The following is a 21,078-nucleotide window of genomic DNA, read 5'->3' as shown; positions in this document are numbered from 1 at the left end:
AGCTTTTAACGATAGTCAGTGGGGCTTACTCCTGGGTAAACATGGATAGGATTGCAGCTTTTGGGATGTTTAGCAAATTTTTTTAAACAGATCAGCAACTGCTTGGGTAAGGATGGTTTTTATTTTAAATAATTTTTTGAATGTATACATATTATAAAAGTCAAATTTATTTATGAAAAAAATCAAATCAATTAAGTATGGGGGTGTTGCTAATTTTCCTGTCTGATTATGTCATGTCCAGCCACCACTTCCAGGTTAATGACATCAATTCCTGTGGGTCCTGACAGACTCATTCTAAAAAGTGTGTCCTGGTATTGTCTTATTAGCCTGGGTCTACTTCTGCCTTAGTTCCTGTATTTTAGAAACAGTGTTGCTGAGGATCTGAGGTTTCAAATTCTGAGACCACCAAACTCAGGGGGTGGAGCCTGGCATATCAAAGCATGGTGCTTGGTGAATGGGTGGAGCCTGTTCAGTGAAGGAGCAGGGCCTGATGGCTTAAGAGAGGAGACCAACTCGTTTGGGGTGGAGCTAATAGCAAAAGCTTTCAGCCTAACCCCTCTTCTTGGTTCTGGTTCCTTCTTCTGAGATGTATACCTGCAGGAGACTCTAAAACAGAGACTTAGCATCTAAAACTTGCAGACTAGCTGGGTGGATATGAACAAGAAAAAGATCTCATTGAGGGGATCTGCTTGTAGAAGCAGGCAGGCATCCTGATCCGACTGCTTAAAACAGAAATTTCAGCTCCATGTACCCTCCCCCCAATGCACAGGAATGGAAGGAGCATTTTGCTTGTGCCCTTCCAAAAGCACTAGTCATGATGTTACCCTTTGTTCATTCACATTTTACGGTATGATTATGGAAAATTCTGTTTGCATATTTTTTTATCTTGTGCTCCAGAAGGAACCCTGCTGAGATGCATTGGGCCAGTGACAATTCGTAATAAAATCTCTCTCTTCTGCATCTGATTGGATGTCACTTTGTTCCCTTGGGCACTGCCCCCCCCCACCTTTTTGCTTAGCTCTTTAACGAGCCGAGTTGCATCAAGAACTGTTGAATGTTCTTATATGTAATAGGCACATTTCACATGCACTTCACATGTCCTGCTTCTTGCTTTATGTGAATCTGCTGCTCTTTCTCAAATAGAAATGAGGAAAGATCTGGGCAAGGTAAGGGCTGAAAAACCCAACTGCTGGGATTGCGCCAGGCACTGTCCACACACTTCTAATCCTGCCCTTGCAGCCGTCAGGACTAAAACTTTTGTTCTGGGTGTATTTTAAGTGGAAGCTGAGATTGTTCAAGAGGCCAAATTCTACAGATAATGCTGTATCTTCCATATGCTTAGAACGCAGAGGCCTGTCAGGCCCAATCAAGCATAATGAAAGGAGACTCAGAACATAAAAAGATCCCCAATGGATCAGAACAAAGGCCCATCTAGTACAGCATCCCGTTTCCCACAGCATCCCATCAGCTGCCTCTGTGCTGTTCTCTGGCTTCTAGGCCAGGGGTGCTCAATAGGTGGATCGCGATCTACCAGTAGATCGCGTGGCAAAATGAGTATATCGCGGAGTGCCGACCCCCCCTTCAGGTGCCTCTGGGAGGAAACGCCGGGAGTAAGGCCCATTGTACTCAATGGGGCTTACTCCCAGGTAAGTGTGGCTAGGATTGCAGCCTCACAGCCTAATCCTAGGCATGTCTACTCAGGAGTAAGTCCTGTTATACTCAGTGGGGCTCAAGGTACACCAACATACATTGTACACATAAATGTTATATGTTATGATGGCACGAACATTGTAAAAAAAACTCTGGTAGATCTCCAGGCCTTGCTGGGTTTCAAAGTAGCTCTCGAGCCAAAAAAGTGTGAGCACCCCTGTTCTAGGCTGTCAGGGTTGTTTTCTCCCCAAACCTTTCATGGTTGAAATATCCTTTTTCCATTGTTTGAAATACAGTTGGAGTCATCCACAACTCTTCTTCCTGAAGAGGCAAAGTCCAAGTGAGCATGTGTATGGTTGAAGAATTTCCTGTCCACCCCACAATTTTCGGTGAGCATGGGCCTCTGATCATTCAGAGACTCTGAGGTTAGGTAATTCTGCTGCATCTTTACCTGGGGAACAGTGGGACCATTCAGTCCTGAGGCAGAGGTTTAGCAGATGCTGACTGGAAGAAGGTCTAAGTGGTGCCTCAGGCAGCCTTTGCAAGGGGGTGCTTGGGAGCCTTCCATAGCCAAAGGACTTTGATTTCTGTATTGTGGACTAATCCTTTCTAAATCAGAAAGTTGCTGGACCTCTGGTTTCCTGCCTGGTTGTGTCCAGGCCTCTTGCTCAGCAAGGAACTGCTGAGCCACCATCATTGTGCATCCAGCTTTTCAAGCCTTGGCCTCTTCCACAATGCTTCCACATCCCCCTCTCCTGCTTGGGCAACATGCCGGCTGCCCTTCAGTAGTACAGCCAGAGGGAGGCAACATAGTAAGTACTGCAGATGCTGCAATGTGCTATGTAAACAGCCTTTCCCACTCACCATCAGAGCCAAGCACCTACATGTTGCTGTCACTGCCCAGAATGGCTCCAACAGTAAGTGGCAAGGGCAGCTTATACAGTGCATTGCGGCACATGCAGTACTTACCACGCCGCTCCTCTGTAGCTATACAACTGGTCCCAAACACTTTGCTGTACCAGAACTTTTTCCACACCATTCTGTCCTATTCCTTTTCTGTCATGTCTGTTAGGGCCAAATTGAACATTTCCATTTACCTCTCATTAACAAGCAGGTTTAAAGCAGGATGTAGACTGGAAGTCATCCTTTGGAACCAAGTAATAGTTGGTTCCAGATAGTTGGGGGGGGGGAATTCAGCACATAGTGAGGGATGGGAGTTTACACTTCTTCCTTCCACTATCTTCACGCTGAAAACTGACTCATCCCACTCTGGTGGATGATTTGGGGTTCAAAAATGGCTCATGGAGAAAGGGTTAACAACCCCCCCCCCAAAAGTTAACTCATGTGGCACCAAACCAGGGTACACCACTTGCTTTAAGTTGTTAATAACAGATTAATGACAAGTTAACAGTACAGCATACTGGCCCTTGGAATGCCAATACATGGCATCCCCAAGCTATAGACGTCCAAATTACGGCTGGTCGCATCAATACTTTTGTGCAGGTGCAGACCATGCGTTGCGATGCTTTTGTACAGGTGTGATAGCAATGGGTTGGCAAGAACCAGTTGTTTCAACATACGTATGTTCTGACTTCCAAACAAACCTCCAGAATGGAACGAGTAACTCTCTTAGGGAATTAGTGTACTATAATATGTAAACTACCTTGGCAGGAAGGCGATATATTAAAAGAATAAACAAACACATAAAAACACAGAGCTCTTGTAACACACCAACATTTAGCGGGGGGAGAAAACAACATACTTCCTCCCACAGTGTAAATTTATTTGGCAATTAGGGGTGGGGGTTCACCCTACACCCATTTCCGCCCTCATGAGGCGCAATGTAGGGGAACGGATTCTGTGGGGAACAAAGCGGATCCGTAGCACAGTGGTGTTTCGAGAAACCTGAAGAAGAGATGAAATTTCAGTTGCTGCCACTGCCCCCCCCATCGCTGAGGCTCTCAAACAGTTCTGCAATCCGGTCAGTAAGTCAATTAAGGCTGAGAGAGCGTGAGAGAGCAAGCGTCGCTTCATCACGGAAGAGGCCAGGTGTTCCTTCAAAGAAAAGCTGGCCACTGGGCAAAGCAGTGGGAGCTGTGTCAGATTTGCATTGCTGGTCACTGCTCCAACACAGCCAGCCACGTAGCCCGGCTGCAATGCCACCTCTGGCCCTTCTGTGAAGGCAAATAAATGTTAAGAGAAACTAAGAGGCACTAGTATTGTGGAGGAGCTGGAAATCCGGGCTTTGGAGTTCCAGGAAGCTTTGGAATTTTCGCAGAGTTAGAACAAACGGTACATCATATCCCGTGCACCTAGATCTCCTGCAATGAGGGGCCAGGATCGCTGCGCTCACGTTTCACAAGTGGTTCGCTGGCACTTTGAGAATCCACTTCCGCCTCACTACCCAAGTCGCTGATGTCATCTGTGGGAGCAGGAAAGGGAGAAAAAAGCACCCTCAGACTCCAAAGAGAATCCACACAGTCCAGACTGCAAAATTTCCTCCATACTAAAATGGGGGGGGGAAGTATTGGGCTGACAAATACCTTTATCCAGCAGCCACGGGGACATGGATGTGAGATCACTGAACTGAAAGAGCAAGAAGAAAGTGGAGGTGAATGAAGGGCCTTAGAGGGCTTCCATAACCTTCACGCCCATCCCCAACGCTCACTGGCAATCCTAAACTTCTAATCAATTAATGCTGCCTACTGGTGAAGGAACTTCTAGCCTGGAATGGTCTGCTTTGATGGGTACTGCAGAGACAGGGAGTACCATCTGAGCCTCTGTTCCTCCAGAGACTTGCTCGAGCTCGCACTGGCCCGATGCAACTGCTCTCAGCGTGACAGCCAACTGTTAGACCTCTTGCGCGAGCTGTGGGACAAGGGCTCCCTCCATTGCTTGCTGTTACACATTTGTGATGCAGCAGCGGCCGCAGAGGAAAGGCTGGCCTTGCTTTGTGCAAGACCTTTTATAGTCCTTGAGCTATTGCAAGACCTTCATTCATTCATATATATTGCATCACTAATATATTCGATTATGTAAATTTATTCAAATTTGAAATGTAAATTAATTCTTTTTTTTTTCCTGGCCCCACACAGCGTCAGAGAGAAGATGTGGCCCTCCTGCCAAAATGTTTGGATACCCCTGAAATAGACTGTAAGCTCCTTGGGGCAGGGACCTGTCATCTTATACCTCTGTAGAGCACAATGCACATTGATAGTGCAGTATATTAAGTAGACAAACCTAATTATACTCTTCCCTATAACAAAGAGCCCAATTCTACGTATGTCTAATCAGAAGTAAACCCCATTATAGCCAATGGTGCTTACTCCCAGTAAGTGTGGATAGAATTGCAGCATCATTCAGCACTCTTTGCAAGAATTCCAGCACCCAGGAGGCTCAAAGCGGTCTACTGGAAACAATCTATCCACTCCTGCTGTACGGAGCATACAGGTGGAGCCTGCTTATTTGTGGATTTTACATCCACAGCTTTACATCCAGCCCTCTCTGCGGGCTTCAGAATGGCCATTTCAGGCACAAAAATGAGACTTCTGGTTTCCCAAGGGAAACTAGAAGTGATGTTTATATGTCTTTTAGGGCATTCTAAGGACCAGGAAAGCCCTCTGGGGCTTCCCCAGACCTCAGAACGCCTTAAAAGGCATTAAAACATTACTTCTGGCTTCCCTCAGGAAACCGAACATTGCGTTTTTGGGCTGGCTATTCTGAAGCCCACAGAGGCCACAGGTGGCCGCCCTCCAGAGTGCTCTGGTTCCCACCATAGGGCTTAAGGGGCCAAAATTGTGGATTTGCTTATCCACAAATTTCAGTATCCACAGGGGGTCTAAGATACCCGCGGTATCCCCCCGCGGATACCGAGGCTCACCTGTATTCCGTTCTGCAGGGTGCAGGCCAACTGTGAATTGAGAAGGCTTCCCTGAGCATTCCTGCAACTAATTTTAGGGATCATCAGCAGAGGGCAGCAAAGCTGTTCTTTTGGAAACTTGTCCACCATTACTGATCTTCAAACTGAGGAACTCCCAAGAACTTTCCAAAGTTCTTAAAGTTTTTCTAGACCAGTTTGAAAACCACTTTTTAAAAAATTAATTTTTATTATATAGGAGTCAATTAAACAGAAGTAAATGAAAATTAACCCAACATTAAATTCACAGATAAATCCCTTTTAATCAAGATATAAGTGCATTCAGTTATACATAGAGGCCCCTGTATCTGCAGGGGATCCATTCCAGCCTCTCCTCCTGCAGATACAGAAACCATGGATACAGGGGAACCCTGTCTCCATGGCCCTGCCCCCATTAAGGTAGTTTAGAACCTTATCAGGGTGAAAATTATCTTCCCTTTTACAGGTTGTTATAAGCATTCAAGCTTATAGCGACATTAAGGCAGGCTGCTGACAACCTGAATACTTGAAGAAAACTAGATTGACGCGAACACGAAGCAGGAAGGAGGCCAGCAGCCTGCCTTAACATCAAACATAAGTTTGAATGCTTATAGTGACCTGTATAAAGAAGATTATTTTTGCCCCAGTAAGGTTCAAAAGTATGTTAATAGGCATAGGGAGGGCACGGCCCACCCGATCAGCAGTTAATAGAGACATGGATTATTGGGTGCAGATTTAATGCATATGTTTTAGAGAGGCATCAGTTTATAATGTAATTTTGGAAGAAGGTACTAAAATAATTCAAAATGGACTGGGTTGTGAATTGTCATTTGACCTCAAAACCTTGTTGTTATGGTACTGGAAAGGGTTGGTCTTAAATGACACGTAGGAATTGCTGATATATTTATTGATAGTGGCTCAAATAAGATTGCAGCCTTGTGGAAAAAGTCAGAAGATCCAACTGCTATGGATTGGCTAGAATGAATCTGGGACACTGAATACACAAATGAAAACTGCTATACCCACTAACCACTAATTGGTTTACAGTTTCCAGGGCTCTTCCCTGAAGACCCCAACTTGCAGGGTTGGTGCCAGGATCCTCTGGGCCTTGGAAAGCAGCCTGGGTCCAGACATTTTTCCACACACCTCACACATCCCACTCTCTTCCCACCCCTTACCCCTCACCAGCTTGCCAAGCAATTTACCTTACCCCAAGGATGGGCTCATCCTTGACTGGGGGACAGTCCACCTCCCTGCCACCCTGGAATGCTCCCATATGGCAACCCAGCATACAACCCCACTGGCCTGCAGAGGGACACATTTTTCCTCTCTCCTCTCCCAGCAGCCATCAGAGGTTGCTCCCAGAGACTCGAAAGTGCTCCTGAGAGAGCCCCTTTGGCAGCTGCCAGACTCATTGTAGCCAAAAAGTCCACTCTGAAATTCTAGAGCCACTGCACATCTCATGATTTTTTTTCTAAGGGGAACTTTGGCCTGGCACAAGCTGAGTAGCAGCCATGGGGCAGATCGCCAAGGACTCTGGCATGTGCCCAAGTAGGCCTTCCCACTGTCAACTCAAAATTGCCTATTGCTGGGTTGTGATCACAGGAGTGAACTTCCTACTAGGCATGCAAACACCTTGACTGTGGGGAAGGTGAGATGGCAGAGAGACAGACTGTGGCTCCTGTTGGATTTTTTCCAGCTGTATACCCCCGGAACCAGGGGAGAAAACACAGTCCAGTGACAGAAAAGACTCCCTTTGTGCCACGCCTTCTGACAGCCTCCAGCAGCCAAGGATGGCTTTGGTGTTCTTTCTGTTCTAGGCCAATTCAGGCCCCTATCAGTTCTCACCTCTCCCATTACAGCAATGGGCGTCTCCCCCGTTGCTTCAGCAACGCGATGCTCCACCAGGTAAAACATGTATTCATCATAGAGTAGGCGGATCAGGTGGAAGGAGCCGAAGCTGGCAGCGCTGCGCAGTGTTAGGTCCCGAATCACCATGGAGCTTCAGGGAAACACAAAATGGTCCACACAGTACAGAGCAAACTGCTGAGATTGGCTGTTACAAGATGGCAGTGATGGCTGCCATGCTCCTCTGTAATTAAACTTAAGTCTGTGTACCTCCAATAACTATATTTGTCTCCTGTTTATTTTTGTTTTAGTTTCCCCCCTTTTCCCTCTTGTCTTCAATGTGTCTACAGTGGGCGCTCCTTATCTACAGGCTTGGCACCCACAAGCTTCAACATCTATGTTGCTGAGCCCATTGCTGAGGCCTCAGGGGATCTCCAGGAAGCAACCAGAAGTGGTGCCCAGGAGATGTTCTGAGGCGCAGGGAAGCCTCACCACAGCTCAGAAGGCCTCCTAGATGTGACTGGAGAGCATTTCCAGTTTACGAAAAGACTTGAAGTGCCATCCAGTCGCTTCTGGGAGGCCTGAGGCAGGCACAGGAATCCTCCATGCGCCTCAGCAGGCCTCCTGGACACAACCAGAAGGCACTTGCAGCTTGCCAGCATAGGCCTCCCCATAGATTATGTTATCCATGGAATTCATTATCCATGAGGGGTCCTGGAATGGATCCCCCGTGAATATTGAGGGCCCACTATATATTCTCCCCCTGGGGGCTGGGGATAAGAATAGGCCCTCAGTTTGGCTGTACTTGTCGTAAGAGGTGACTAAACAGCCACCGGGTAGATGGGACTCGTCAGCCTGGGAAGGCAGCTCATCTGAGAGAAGGAAAACTCTGATTCCAAACCTCCACTGCCTTGTGGCTACATCCAGTTATGGAAAAGGCTTCAGGAGTCAACCTGAAGGCAAAATCCGGAGCCGGAGTCCCTGAGGCAGTTCATGGCTGAACACAGTCACGTTCTGGCAACTCCTGCGACGCCGCTGGAACCAACCGTATTGGCCTCTGCCTTTCCATTGGACCATTTCAGCGACGTGGAGAGGGGGGATTTGCTGCATGGGTAACAGCCTATCCTCCATACCTACTTTACCCAGGCTTCGCGCACTGGAGAGGACACTCTGTTCCAGAACCACCATTCAGAGTGTGACACCATAGTCTTCCGAGACTGAAGGATGCCAACACTATATTTCTAAATTGTGAAACTCTTAGGGCCTGCTCTCTTATTCTTGGGAAAGTGCATTGTGATAGTGACAATAATGGTTGCTAGCTTAGGTGGCTTTAAAAGATGTGTTAGACACATCAGTGAAGGAGGAGAAGCTGGTCAGCAGCAATTAGCTGTAGGGGCTAAATGGGATCTCCAGGTGCAGAGGCAGCATACCTCGACTGAATGCGGGGGGGGGGACCAGGGCATTACTTCATGCGTTGCTTGTGGGCTTCCTGGAGGCATCATCATCTCTGTTATCACAAGTATTTATATACTACTCTTCAACAAAAGAGACATTCACAAAATGGTTTACACAGCAAAAATAAATAAATAAGTGGACCTCAATCTTGAAAGATGAAAAAAATTGAAAAGAAAAAAAAGATGCAGAAGAAACACTCGCAGCAGCCACTAGAGGAGACACTGCCCCGGGGTGAACAGAGATCGCTCTCAACAGCCTATATCACTTCAGAGACTAAAGGTGGGAGTTATGTGACTGAATGCTTCTCCATACCAAAAATAAAGATAAAATCCCTACCCAGAGAAAACTAGCATGTCAGAGAGTAGAAATCTTCTCCTTGACATGCTAGTTTTCTCTGTGCAGGGGATATCTTTGTACGGAGGAGTATTCAAGGTCTCTGCATACAGAAAACTAGTATGTCCAGGAGAAAGGCTCTGTCTTGACAGAGGTGGCACCAATACATCTGAGGCTTACCTGTAAAAGGACCACTTCAGCAAGAACTGCCTGGCAGCTTTTGAAAAGCTGGGCCCCCCTTCATGGTGCTTCAGAACCTGGGTTACCACATTGTTGAGCCAGCTGGCCCACTGGTCCAGAGAGCTCTGCTGCTGGAGGGTCAGTTTGAAATCCTGCTCCAGTTTCTGCACCAATCCCTCTTCACACTGGCACACCCACGAGGCTTGCTCCTGGTCAGGGCAAAGAAAAAAAAGTATATGGATTCTAAAATACAGGGTTTCCACAAAAACACTCCCTGATTTCACGATGTTATGATATCTGAACTAATTCAAATATATTGATAAACATGTTGTGAACCGATTAACAACAGTTATTTCATTTCTGCCGTATCAGAGAGGACAGTGTATGGCCCTTTCTTCTTTGAGGGAGGAACTGTTACTGGTCAAAGTTACCTGGAGATGCTGACCAATTGGATGTTTCCACAACTAGCTGCTGAGGGTGATGACTACCTTTTCCAGCAAGATGGTGCTCTGCCGCACTGGCATCTCGCTGTCAGGAGATTTCTCAATGAGCACCTGCCAAACAGATGGATTGGTCCTGCTGGACGAGATGATCAGGTGTTCTGCAAGTGGCCTGCGAGGTCACTGGACCTAACTGTTTGTGACTTCTTTCTTTGGGGGTACGTGAAGAGCACAGTTTACGTACTACCACTACGTACAACCCTGGAGGAGCTGAAAAGTTTCGATCACTGAAGCAGTTCGCATGATAACTCCAGATATTAACCCCTGCTAATTGGGTAAGAGGCACTTTTTCAAGTGGGTGCTCCTTTTTTTAGCAGGGGGAGAGTAACTGGCCCACCTCACCCCAGCACTGTCTGTTCTAGTGGCTGTCTGCTGGTATTCATTTTGCATCTTTTTAGATTGTGAGCCCTTTTGGGACAGGGAGCCATTTAGTTATTTGATTTTTCTCTGTAAACCGCTTTGTGAACTTTTAGTTGAAAAGCGGTATATAAATACTGTTAATAATTAATAATATGCTGCAGAGCGTCTGGACTGAACTGGACTATCGCATCGATGTTTGCCGAGCAACCAGAGGGACGCACATTGAGTGCCTTTAATGCTACCCTATACCACATGAAACTGAATGAAATTCTGCATCTGAAGCTACTAACTGAAAGATTATTACAATAAAGTTGCATGTTATACCTGTTTGAAATCAGGGAGTGTTTTTGTGGACACCGTGTATATTAGTCAAAGTTGTGGAGAAGGTCTATACATTATAATTATTTATTAATATACTTTAAAAAATGACTCAAGATGACTTACAAAAATATCAATATAATAGAAATCAAGCCAAATAAAGAAATCAAACCCATTCACAAAATTTGAGAAATGGCCTCCTTTTGAAACATCCTTTAAAAGGGAAAGCACTGGACAAAGTCGACACAGCCCCCCAAACCTGAAGCCAGAAGAATCACCTGCACATTTGCGAAATCTACCCGGTTGAGGTCACTGAGCATTTGGTTGATCTGGGAGGTGTTCTGGAGGACAGCGCGAGCTGCTTGCGCTAAGTGATTGAGAGAGGTATATCTCCGCAGGGTCTGCGCGAATGCGCTCACCACGCCCACCTGTGGAATGGAGCAGACGTGACATCAGATGCTAAAAATGTGAAGTTACTCTTAATTCACAGGGACAAACACCAAGAGATGGAGAAAACACACTTCTTTTACTTTTGTTCCTCCTTTCCAGCACCTAGTATTCTTGAATAGCCTCACTGCGCGTGACATTTTATAGAAAACCACCATCAATAAAAAACAAGGGGGTTCTTGCTCCATGCAACTCACAATCTACTGTATACATCCATGTATAAGTTGATCTCATGGATAAGTCAAAGGCAAGCTTGAAGCCAAAAATCATGGAATTTGCTATGACCCGTGGATAAGATGAAGGGCATGAAACTTAAGGGTATGAAAATCTTTGAATTAGATAATTTTGTCTAACTTTACCTTAGGCCAGACCCTGAAAAAATGACTGTTCTGAAACAGCTATTCTCCAAACAGGAAGAAAGATGAAGGAGGTTATGGGAGTTGTAGGTTTGTCAAGAGAATATTACCTCCATTGCCCTCACAAAGAATACAACTCTCACAAGCTCCTTCACCTCCCTTCCCATTTGGAAAATAATTCCATTTCTGTGCTGCTTCAGAACAGAGTAAAATACCTCTTTTTTCCTCCCCACTCCGCATGTCCCACTTCTCAGCCCAGTCCCCCCCCCACCTCATCAAGCAGCTCTTCTCACCAAGCCGAGAAGGCTCACTGCACTGATCCACGCATAAGTCGACCCAGGTTTTCAGGGTCAATTTTAAGGCAGAAGTTTTTTTGACTTATACATGACTATATATACAGCAAAAGAATTGACAAGAAAAAGGGAAACAAAAACTAGCATTTTTTCCTCATCTACCCCAACTTGTAGAGCTTGTTCATGAGAGAGTGAGAAATTGGTATACTAACTCTCTCAGCACGCCTGTGGCTTACCTTTGTCTGTACGATCTGCTGGGGAAACTCGCTCATGGCATTTATTAGCCACCCTTCTAAACTCTTGGCGAAATTGCGGATGGCCTGTGTCAGAGTGCCTGCAGGGAGCAAAGCTAGATATTCAGAGATGTCAACGGATTTTCAGTGCTTAACTTGTAAATGTCACTGCATTCCTCATTTTCTTCTTTTTTTTTATGCCTTATATAAAATTAATTTTAATGTGCAGATTAGGAAAAGAAGATTAACTGTAGAAAGAAAGCACAGAAAAAGTGAAACCAGGTGGTGTAAGAGAGACAGTGCAGTGTAGTGGCCGGGGTGGATCTCGGTAGCAGTGGTACCCATCACATCCAAAAACCAATTCCCAGTCTAGACATGTCCCCAGAAGCTGCTCAAGAGCTGGCAAAAGAGCTGGCATATCTTTGAGGAGTCCCACAAGGGACCGGGCAGAGACCAAGAAGGTAAGAAATGTTTTTCTTTACTTACTTTTCCCAGCTAGCCTGGTCCCCAGCAGGCCCGCAGGATGTAGTAGATGCTGCTTTAGTGGCTCACTGTGAAGACTGCCGCAGGATATGATTCAGCCATTACTGTGATTATCCTACCCTTCTTTTTGCTTTTTGTTCATCCTTCATTGCTTTGATAGGTGATTGAAGAAAAAGACTTCTCTCTTATTATATATGGCAGTGGTTTTCAGACTGGGACGTCACGACGCCCCAGCCCGAGAGCCCTGGGTATTTCTCCCTTAAGGGGAGGAGTGGGGGGGAAGGCAGAGACACGATGCTCAGCACAGAGCCCTCCAGAAGACAATCGCAACCACTTCCAGTTTCATGATCGTGAAACAGGATGTGGTCGTGATTGTCTTCTGGAGGGCTCTGCGCTGCATGGGGAGCCGTGCTGAGGCTGGCGCCAGGCTCCCCCAACCCCCGGGAGGCTGCTGCAGGCAGGGGGTGAGTGGCAGCGAGCTCCTGCGCCCAGATCAGAGGCGCGATGCTGAGCATTGCTTCTCTGCCTTCCCCCTGTCCCCGTTGCCTGCAGCAAAGAGTGGCTCTCAAACCCTCCCAGAGAGTTTGAGAACCACTGATATACAGGCATGCCTGTATATAGGAGTGCCGCTATACCAGGGATGTGTGGATACCAGGGATACTCTTTAAAAATGTGTAGGAGAACACTAAAAATAGCTCTGTTTACCATAGCACAGCCAAACTGCTGCATTTCCAGGGCTGCAGGCAAACTTCTGAGCTGTTTGCACCTCTTCCTGGTTGAGCTGAGGATCCTCCTTCCATTCATTGTTGCCCCGGAATTCATTGCTGGTAGCAAAGCATTCTGGGGCAACATTGAAAGAAAGAGCCTTGGCGCGACCAGGAAGAGGCTGCAGGCAGCTTGGAAGATTGCCTGCAGTCCTGAAAATGCAGTGGTTATGCTGCACTATGGTAAGCAGAGCTATTTTTAGTATTATCCTTCACTTTCCCTATCTTTTTAAAAGGCATCCCCGGTATCTGTGGAAATGTGGATAACTGAAACCATGGATACTGAATCCGCAGATACTGGGATACACCTGTATATTATTTTTAATTGTATATTTTCTCTTTAACAATAATGTTTTATCTTAATTTTGGACAAAGAAAGTTCATAAAGTTTTTTTAAGGTTAAGAACTAGTAGCTTGATATGGATGGGGAAAACAAAAAGACCCTGCAGATCATTCAAGAGAATAGTGATAGGAAACTGTCTTCTACTGAGTTGGATCACTGGTCCATCTAGCTCAGCTTAATCTGCACTGCCTGGCAGGAGCTCTCCAAAGTTTCAGACAAGGGTCTTTCCTTACTCCTACCTAAAAATAGTAGAGACTAAATGCTTGCAAAACAGGTTCTCATCCACTGAGTTCTGGCCCCGTCTCCAAGAAAACTAGCACATACGCACAAAGCAAGAGTGAGTGTTGCTGGGCCCTCTGTACTCACTGGGCACAGGCCGAAGAACATCTGGAATGAGGATCTCCACCAGGGCTTGGTACAGTATGTGGTCACAGCTCCGCATCCACTTCATGATGGGGTCATATTTGCACATGGTGATCAGCTTGTGCTTTGGGATGACAGCTTCACATGGCTCTTCGCTGCATGGGATGAGGAAGGCAGAATGGCAAGGTCAGCAGCACCATCCACAGTCAGAACCTTGCAATTTTCACAGGATTAAAAATAGGACAGTCTGGGGCAGTTTTAAAATGTGCAGAGGCTGACGACTCCTAGCAGAGCAAGCGATCTTGGTAGAGCTTACTGAACTTGCCATGGATGGAGGAAGGAGAGAGCATTTACTGTGGCAGCCAAAAAAGGACCTGTGCTTGAAGAATGGAAACAGTATGCAGAAGTAGCTTTGTGGTTCTGAGTGCCTGCCACAGCCAAATCTTTATTTACTGCCATATATAGTCTGCCTTTGCATTCATAGGTATGTTACTGGTTTTCACTATAATTTCACCTCCCACAAGCCTCAGTTTGTTCAAGGGTGCAAAGGGTATCCCCTGCAACCTGCATCCCATTGCATGTGCAACTTGTCTTCATTTATATTGAATTGCTTGCTACCATCTTGTGCAAGTGTTTACATCAGTTATTGAACTAAAACAGACACATTTTCTTTTCTTAAATCACAGCAACTTGGGCCCAAATCCTAACCCACTTTCTAGCACTGGCATTGTGGTGCCAATCGGACGTGTGCTGCATTTTGCAGTTGGGGGGCACTCACGGTGGCCTCCTCAAAGGAAGGGAATGTTTGTTTCCTCACCTAGGAGCTGCATTGCCCTTATGTCGGTGTTGGAAAGTGGGTTAGGATTGCGCCCTTAGGCAGACATCTTCTGATCATGTTCAGAATTCCCCCTCCCACCAAACGAAACACTTTTATTTCTAAAAAGATCCATGAACAAAGTTCCAGTGAGTACATGCAGAGAGCCTTTCCCTTCTGACAGGAAACCACTTTTTAAAAAATGGATTCAAAAGAAGGGTGCCTTTGAACATGCACAGAATGGTAACTTTTAGAACCTTATTTGAACTTTATTTAAGGTTTGGGGCCAGGTTACCTGAGGGATCACTTTCTTCCATATTTTCCAGCACCCTCTTAGGTCATCTGAGGGGGCTTTCCTGTGAGTGCCGCCCTTCTTCCTAGCTGGGGGGATGGCGGCATGGGGACAAGCCTTTTGGTAGTGGTACCGCAATTCTGGAACTCCCTACAGAGGGAATTAAGATCTACCCCCTCCCTCATGGTGTTTTGGTGAGGGCTCAAAACCTTTTTATTTCATTTGGCATTTGGGTTGTCTGCCTCCTGTGCATCTACAGCAGTTCCTTCAGTATTAATAGTTTTGCCCTCCTCCAGTTGGTTTTTTATATTTTTATTTATTTATTTTTGAGTTTATTCATTGTTTTTTATAAATTGTATTTATTCAATTCTTTTTCTATAAATTGGACATCTGCTCTGGCAGAGGAAAGGTAGGATAAAAATCTTTTAAATAAATAAATAAAATTTAAACAGGAAACAATGAAACTGTAAATCACACAACCAAAAATCTGGCTCTGCAACCTCGTTCTGGAGAATGCTGCATCCAACATTCCAATCATTTGAGGGTTTCCACTCAGACTACACACAATGCCTGGAGAGCCATAATCATGATTATTAGGGCAGAAGTGTATTGTTCTTAATGAAGAATATTCAATATATTGATTTTGGGGTTTGTTTTCTGGTTGTTCAGAGAGATCTTACCTAGAAGGAACAGCAAGGTTGGTTTCGCTGGAGGCAGTCTTTGAATTCCAGAAGGACTGCCAAAGCTTTTCGATGTATTGGAACTGAAGGTTCATCACGACATCTATGCTGGCCTAAAACAGACAGATGACTCCTAAGACCTTCCAGGAGGATTTATTTATTGCCTTTTCTGTGAAGCCTTTGGCCCAAGTCTTAAGTACATGCATAAGAAATAATCATATATTCTTCCCAGCTTATCCTTGCTTCAACATCCCTCCCTTTCTTACCACACCCATTTTTAGACTCTTTGGAGCAAGGAATATGTGATTCTTTGGGGCAAGGAATATGTCTTCTCAGTGTTTTGTTTGCTATGTGTAAAGCACCTTGCCTACAAATGGTGCCACATAAAATAACACCAGCTTCCATCCTAAGAAACCATGGGAATTGTAGTTCAGCAAATAGAGACATTTCCAGCAGGATTTTCACAAGATATGTTGCAGGCCCCACAAACTGACACTGACCTGTCCTGGACCTATCACGGCAACCATGCCTAAAGGTGGCTGCCTGGTTCTATAATCACCTCACAGTGTCGCCTGTAGACGATCTGAAGTGTTTTGACATCGTTGAGAGAGATTCCCTCCTGCAGGAGGATATTTTCCAAGTCAAGGGCTGGAAATTCAGGAAGGACACGGGTGACATCTGTGGGATACAGGGGATGGCAGGGAGAAACATTTGAGAAAGAGAGAGAGGAAATAGATCTTGTGATCATTTTTATGCTTTCATTATTGCATTTTATTACTTTTATAGGATGATTTTAGTTTGTTTGCACTATTTTTAAAGAAGCCACTACTGGGCCCAAAGGCATAGAAGTAGAAATTTCTTAATTCACTAAGTAAAATGAGAAGGCAAACTGTCAGCTATCCAGTGCAAAAAAAAAAAAAATCATTTCAGATTTTGATTTGTTTCATTTGATCTAATTTGCTTCATTTCATGCCTGATTTGCGTGGGTGCTTCATTTCAATTTTGATTCATTTTGGAAGTGTTTGTTTCCCATTGATTTCACTTAGCAAATTTCAATTCACTGCAGTGTTAGTACCGCAGATACTCGCCTATAAGTCGACCCCACAGATAAGTCGTGGGCAGGTTTTGAGTCAACAATCATGGAATTTTCTATGACCCTTGGATAAGTCGGGGGTTAAACTTAGGGGGGGTGTCTGACTATAGTTTTGTCTGATTTTACCCCAGGCCAGATCCTGAAAAATAACCTACCACTAATTGTTACCTAAGAACTGTAGCCTCTAATTTATTAAAAACATAGTAAAAGATCATAAGATACATTTTTATTCTATTTAAATTCTGGTCTTCACCACCTTTTGTAAACACTATCAGAGTAAGTGCACTGTAAACAACATACCAGTAAATCAGTGGTTCCCAACCTGGTATTCATGTACTCCCAGGGACACTCAACAGGACCTTTAGGGGTACTTGAAAAAGAATGGAATAAAGGTAGAAAAAGGCAGGTCATGCTCCAGAATGCCTTGCAAGGACCAGCAAGGCAGGAAGGGAGGTAGCTAGTTGGCTTTGAAAGCCCCACCAACAGCTAGTTTCTGGTCATCAATTCATGTATGAACCAGTGATTGAAAACCAGCACAGTAAAAAAGCTGAAACATAATATGTAAAGTGATCAATCACCCAGAATTTCTCAGCACACCTGTGGTACAAAACAGTGCAAAGGCAGAGTCTTCTGTTCCTCAAACAGATAAAAAGAGAAAACACTATGATGAATACATGGTCTGGGTTTTCATAGAGAGGAGATGAGGGCTTGTATTATTACAAACATTTTACTAATATGAAGGGTACAATTTATTATTGCCAAGGGATATGCAAATGAAAAAGGTTGGCAACCACTGCAGGAGAACCATGAATCAAATCCACCTTTAAGGTGTCTGGTGTGTTAAGCCAGAAGCTCTACATACAACATACAACCCATAACACATAACTGAGAGTGTGCAATTCAATTCACAGCAGAGAGATGCAGCTGCATATATTTGCAATCCTTTTTACTCAGAAGTAGACCCACTGCTTTCCATGGGTGTTATTCTTAAGTAATTCTGCATTGAATTGTAGCCTGGGAATTGTTGCTTCAAATGGAAAGGGGATCCCATCCTGGTTTTGAAGAAAAAAAAAAAGACCTCTGCCAAATGCAAAGCCTTTGCAAAAGGGAAGCGGGTTGCAGCAGCAAAAGGGAACGGAGGGGAATAAAAGGTTAACTTTGGCTGAAATGTCCCAGGAAAGTAACTATAGCAACTAACCAGCTGTCTGCCTGGAGAAAGAACCTGTTCAGAGTTGAAAGGCTCTGCCCTCTGATTGACCCAGAGATAAGGCGAAGTGAGAATTGGAGCCTGATTACTTGGCAAAAATTTCACGTACTATACCTGAGTATCTACGGTATTTGATTTTGGAATTGGATGAAATTTGCAGGGATAGAATTAATTTGATGGTAAGAAATGAGTAACTTAGGAACCATTGGTGCAGAATTTATTAGTTAAAAAATACACAGAAAGTTTCTGGAAACATTCACACCACGGCAGTAGCATAGCTATGGGGGGGAAGGTCACAGAACTGTAGGTATTGCAGGCACTGCAACGTGCTGTGTAGGCGGCCCCTCCTACTCACCGTAGGAGCCATTCAGGGTAGCGACAGCAACTGCCTAGAATGGCTTCAACGGCAAGCAGGAGCAGCCACTTACATGGCGCATTACAGTGCCTGCAATACCTACTGTTCCCCCCCCCGTAGCTACACTGCTGCTCCAAGGGTAGTGAAGCAAATGTTCTCCAACAGAAAGGGCACCCAAGACCTGTATGTTTCCACACGTTTATACTTCCCTCCAAGGATCATACTGAACAGGAAGAAAAGGAAACATGGATTTACAGCTTTCATTCAACTGTTATGCGTTTCACTGGCAATTCAGAGCAGTCAATCACCATTGCCCCTTTCCTGACCTAACTGCTTGTCAGACTCTATCCATATATGGGAGAAAGGGCTCCAGGAGAGACAGACAAAGAAAAGGAAGAAAAGCCAGATGAAGCAGCCAACCACCACAGAGACTTTGGGTGACTTTGTTTTGGTGCTTCTGACACAGTGCTTCTGAGAGACCTTATTTCATTTAGGCTTTCTCCAAAGAGAGGTGATTTGGTTCAGAGTGCAATTCTTTCCAAATCAAATGCATACCCCTGCTGTCATTCACTGTGACAAAGTGAAAGCCCCAACTCAGGTAAAAAAGTCACGTGAAAGAATTAAGCCAAAAACTGGGGAGAAAGACGCACAAATATCTCTGACTTACAACACAATCCACTCTTGCTCTAGAACAGGCAGGCAGGCTGGGAGGCTTGCACTGTATCCAGGGCAAGAATGGGGACGGAAACGGATCAGCCGGAGGCAAAGAAAAACTCTTCCCCTTACCCCCGGGTAAGTCAACGCAGCCCCAATAGGTCTCCTCGGACTTGCGCCACCTCAGGAGGTGGCATCAATCTGAGGAGAGGGGAGTGGCTTGCAGCCACTCTGCACTACTTGGGGAATGGGATTGGGATCCAATATACTGGATCCCAGCCCCGCCTCCTGCTCTCCACCTGCCCCAGGACCACCCTCTGTCCACCCTCCCCCCCACATTGGAATGCCTCCATTCTGCCTCCTCCCTGCCCTCCCCAGAACCTTGCTAAACTGGAAGCAGAACACAATCGCTCCACTTTCACTTGTGAAGCTTTGGGGAGCCCTGCGGTCAGCCGCGCAGGGCTGTCCGCACCCCCGGGAGGCTGCAGGAGGCTCTGGTAATTGTACTCAAGCCCCTGCAGCCCCTGAGCGGTGCAATCCATGGGATCGTGCCACTGCCTCCCCCCCGCCCCGCAAGAACTTGCTGCGGCTTTCAAACTCCCTGGGAGTTTGAAAACCAAAGGGTACAGCCCAGACATAGGTTGAAGACCGCAATGAGAACTAGACTTTATTGACACATGTTAAAAGTATCACAGAAAATGTAATCTTTCCCTCTCCAACATTGTGATGACCATTGTCAGCGTACAAAAAAATGTACTGATCTTAATACTAACAATTTATACACATTTTAAATAAAATTTACTCTCACCTATGAATTGTTGGTGATGTTGGCTCTGAGCGGCAACTGACTGCTCTGGAGAAGTGTGTAGGCTGCTGTTAGAGCCACCCTCTGACCCGCCATCCAACTTCTGGGAAGGCCTGTACCTACCAAGCACAAGAAAAGTAGTACTCAAACTTGGTTTGAATAAGAGACTGAGCAAACTTTTGCAACTGAGGGTGCAATCCTAACCCCTTATGTCAGTGCTTTCTAGCACTGACATAAGGGCAATGCAGCTCTGAGGTAAGGGAACAAACATTCCCTTACTTTGAGGAGGCTTCCGTGAGTGACACCAACTGCAGGATGCAGCACATGGCCCATTGGCACCGCTATGCCAGTGTTGGAAAGCACTGAAAAAAGGGCTTAGGATTGCGCCCTGAAGTTTCGTAGTAGATTTGTTGACACCATGAACAAATGAGTATCCAAATCATGAGTATCTAATCACAACCTGGAGGCCTGGATTCAACTGTTTTGGACATGCTGAGGGCCAAACTATATGCTGGGTCCCCACTAGCAGTGTGATCGTTCCGATTGCATCGCTACAATTCCCCCGACCCCCCAAACACTGGGACAGCTCAAACTCTACACAAGAGCTTGAGACCCTCTAAGTTAGGGGCTTGGTTTTTCCTCTAAAGTAGCAGTTGCTCAGGGTCCAATCTGGATCAAGATCATACTACAGCAGTGGGTGGGGTGTGTGTAACCCTTTACTGCCATGCTGTTTTCCAACTAGAAGTTCCCCACTGACGCCGTCCCCAGAGGTGTCATTTGCAACAGTGGCACCTTTGAGAGGCACATAACAGCTTCTAGCAGGGCGCGGGGGATTTAGGGTGAATAAACAGCACAAAGATAAAGGAAAAAATAGAACCTCTCTCTATGTTATGGTTCCTATCTGATCGAAGCTTCAAAGAGTTGTTACTTTTGAGCAATTACAAGCCCCTCACTCAGGGCTGCCAGAGGGATGGATCCAGGGTTCTGCCAAATCCTTCCCTCCAGTGACCAGTACCTTTAGTTCCGGAGCCCCCCAGGACTCCATGTCCCTAGATTGGGATGACACAATGCTCCAGCCAGTCATGTCTTCACGGAAATCCAGGCACAATGCCTGCTGGGACACTGCACCATAGATGCAACTGGTTGGAGTGTTGCATTGTCTTGATTGGGGGACATGGAGTCCTACTGTGCTCCGGAACGAAAAGTGCCGGTCACTCCAGGGAATGAGCTCCAGGGACCTCATTCCCAGTGCACAGTGAGCACAACTTTGAGTGCTGCAGCTCTAACTAGAGATGATGAAGATGGCTGCAATCAGTATACTCGCTTGACTAATATGTAGTGGTGAATCTTGTTGATC

At 45.7% G+C, this 21,078-nt stretch overlaps 1 protein-coding gene across 2 annotated transcripts in view; it reads right to left on the bottom strand.

Moving 5' to 3' along the window:
- Positions 1–3,386: 3,386 nt before the first annotated feature.
- Positions 3,387–21,078, bottom strand: part of RFX2 (regulatory factor X2) — a 63,923-nt gene continuing 46,231 nt past the window's right edge. For both annotated transcript variants that reach the window (XM_066634957.1, XM_066634958.1), the window contains 10 exons: positions 19,725–19,840; positions 16,167–16,285; positions 15,608–15,720; positions 13,825–13,976; positions 11,872–11,969; positions 10,818–10,967; positions 9,362–9,570; positions 7,394–7,547; positions 4,194–4,236; positions 3,387–4,072 (listed from right to left, as the gene is read on the bottom strand). In XM_066634957.1, the coding sequence (XP_066491054.1) occupies positions 3,963–4,072; positions 4,194–4,236; positions 7,394–7,547; positions 9,362–9,570; positions 10,818–10,967; positions 11,872–11,969; positions 13,825–13,976; positions 15,608–15,720; positions 16,167–16,285; positions 19,725–19,840 (1,264 nt within the window). In that variant the 3' untranslated portion in view covers positions 3,387–3,962. The remainder of the gene's footprint in view (positions 4,073–4,193; positions 4,237–7,393; positions 7,548–9,361; positions 9,571–10,817; positions 10,968–11,871; positions 11,970–13,824; positions 13,977–15,607; positions 15,721–16,166; positions 16,286–19,724; positions 19,841–21,078) is intronic.

This window comes from Tiliqua scincoides, chromosome 8 (genome assembly GCF_035046505.1).
Source record: "Tiliqua scincoides isolate rTilSci1 chromosome 8, rTilSci1.hap2, whole genome shotgun sequence".
Classification (NCBI taxonomy): Eukaryota; Metazoa; Chordata; class Lepidosauria; order Squamata; family Scincidae; genus Tiliqua; species Tiliqua scincoides.
This window is presented reverse-complemented; position numbering and strand designations above follow the sequence as displayed.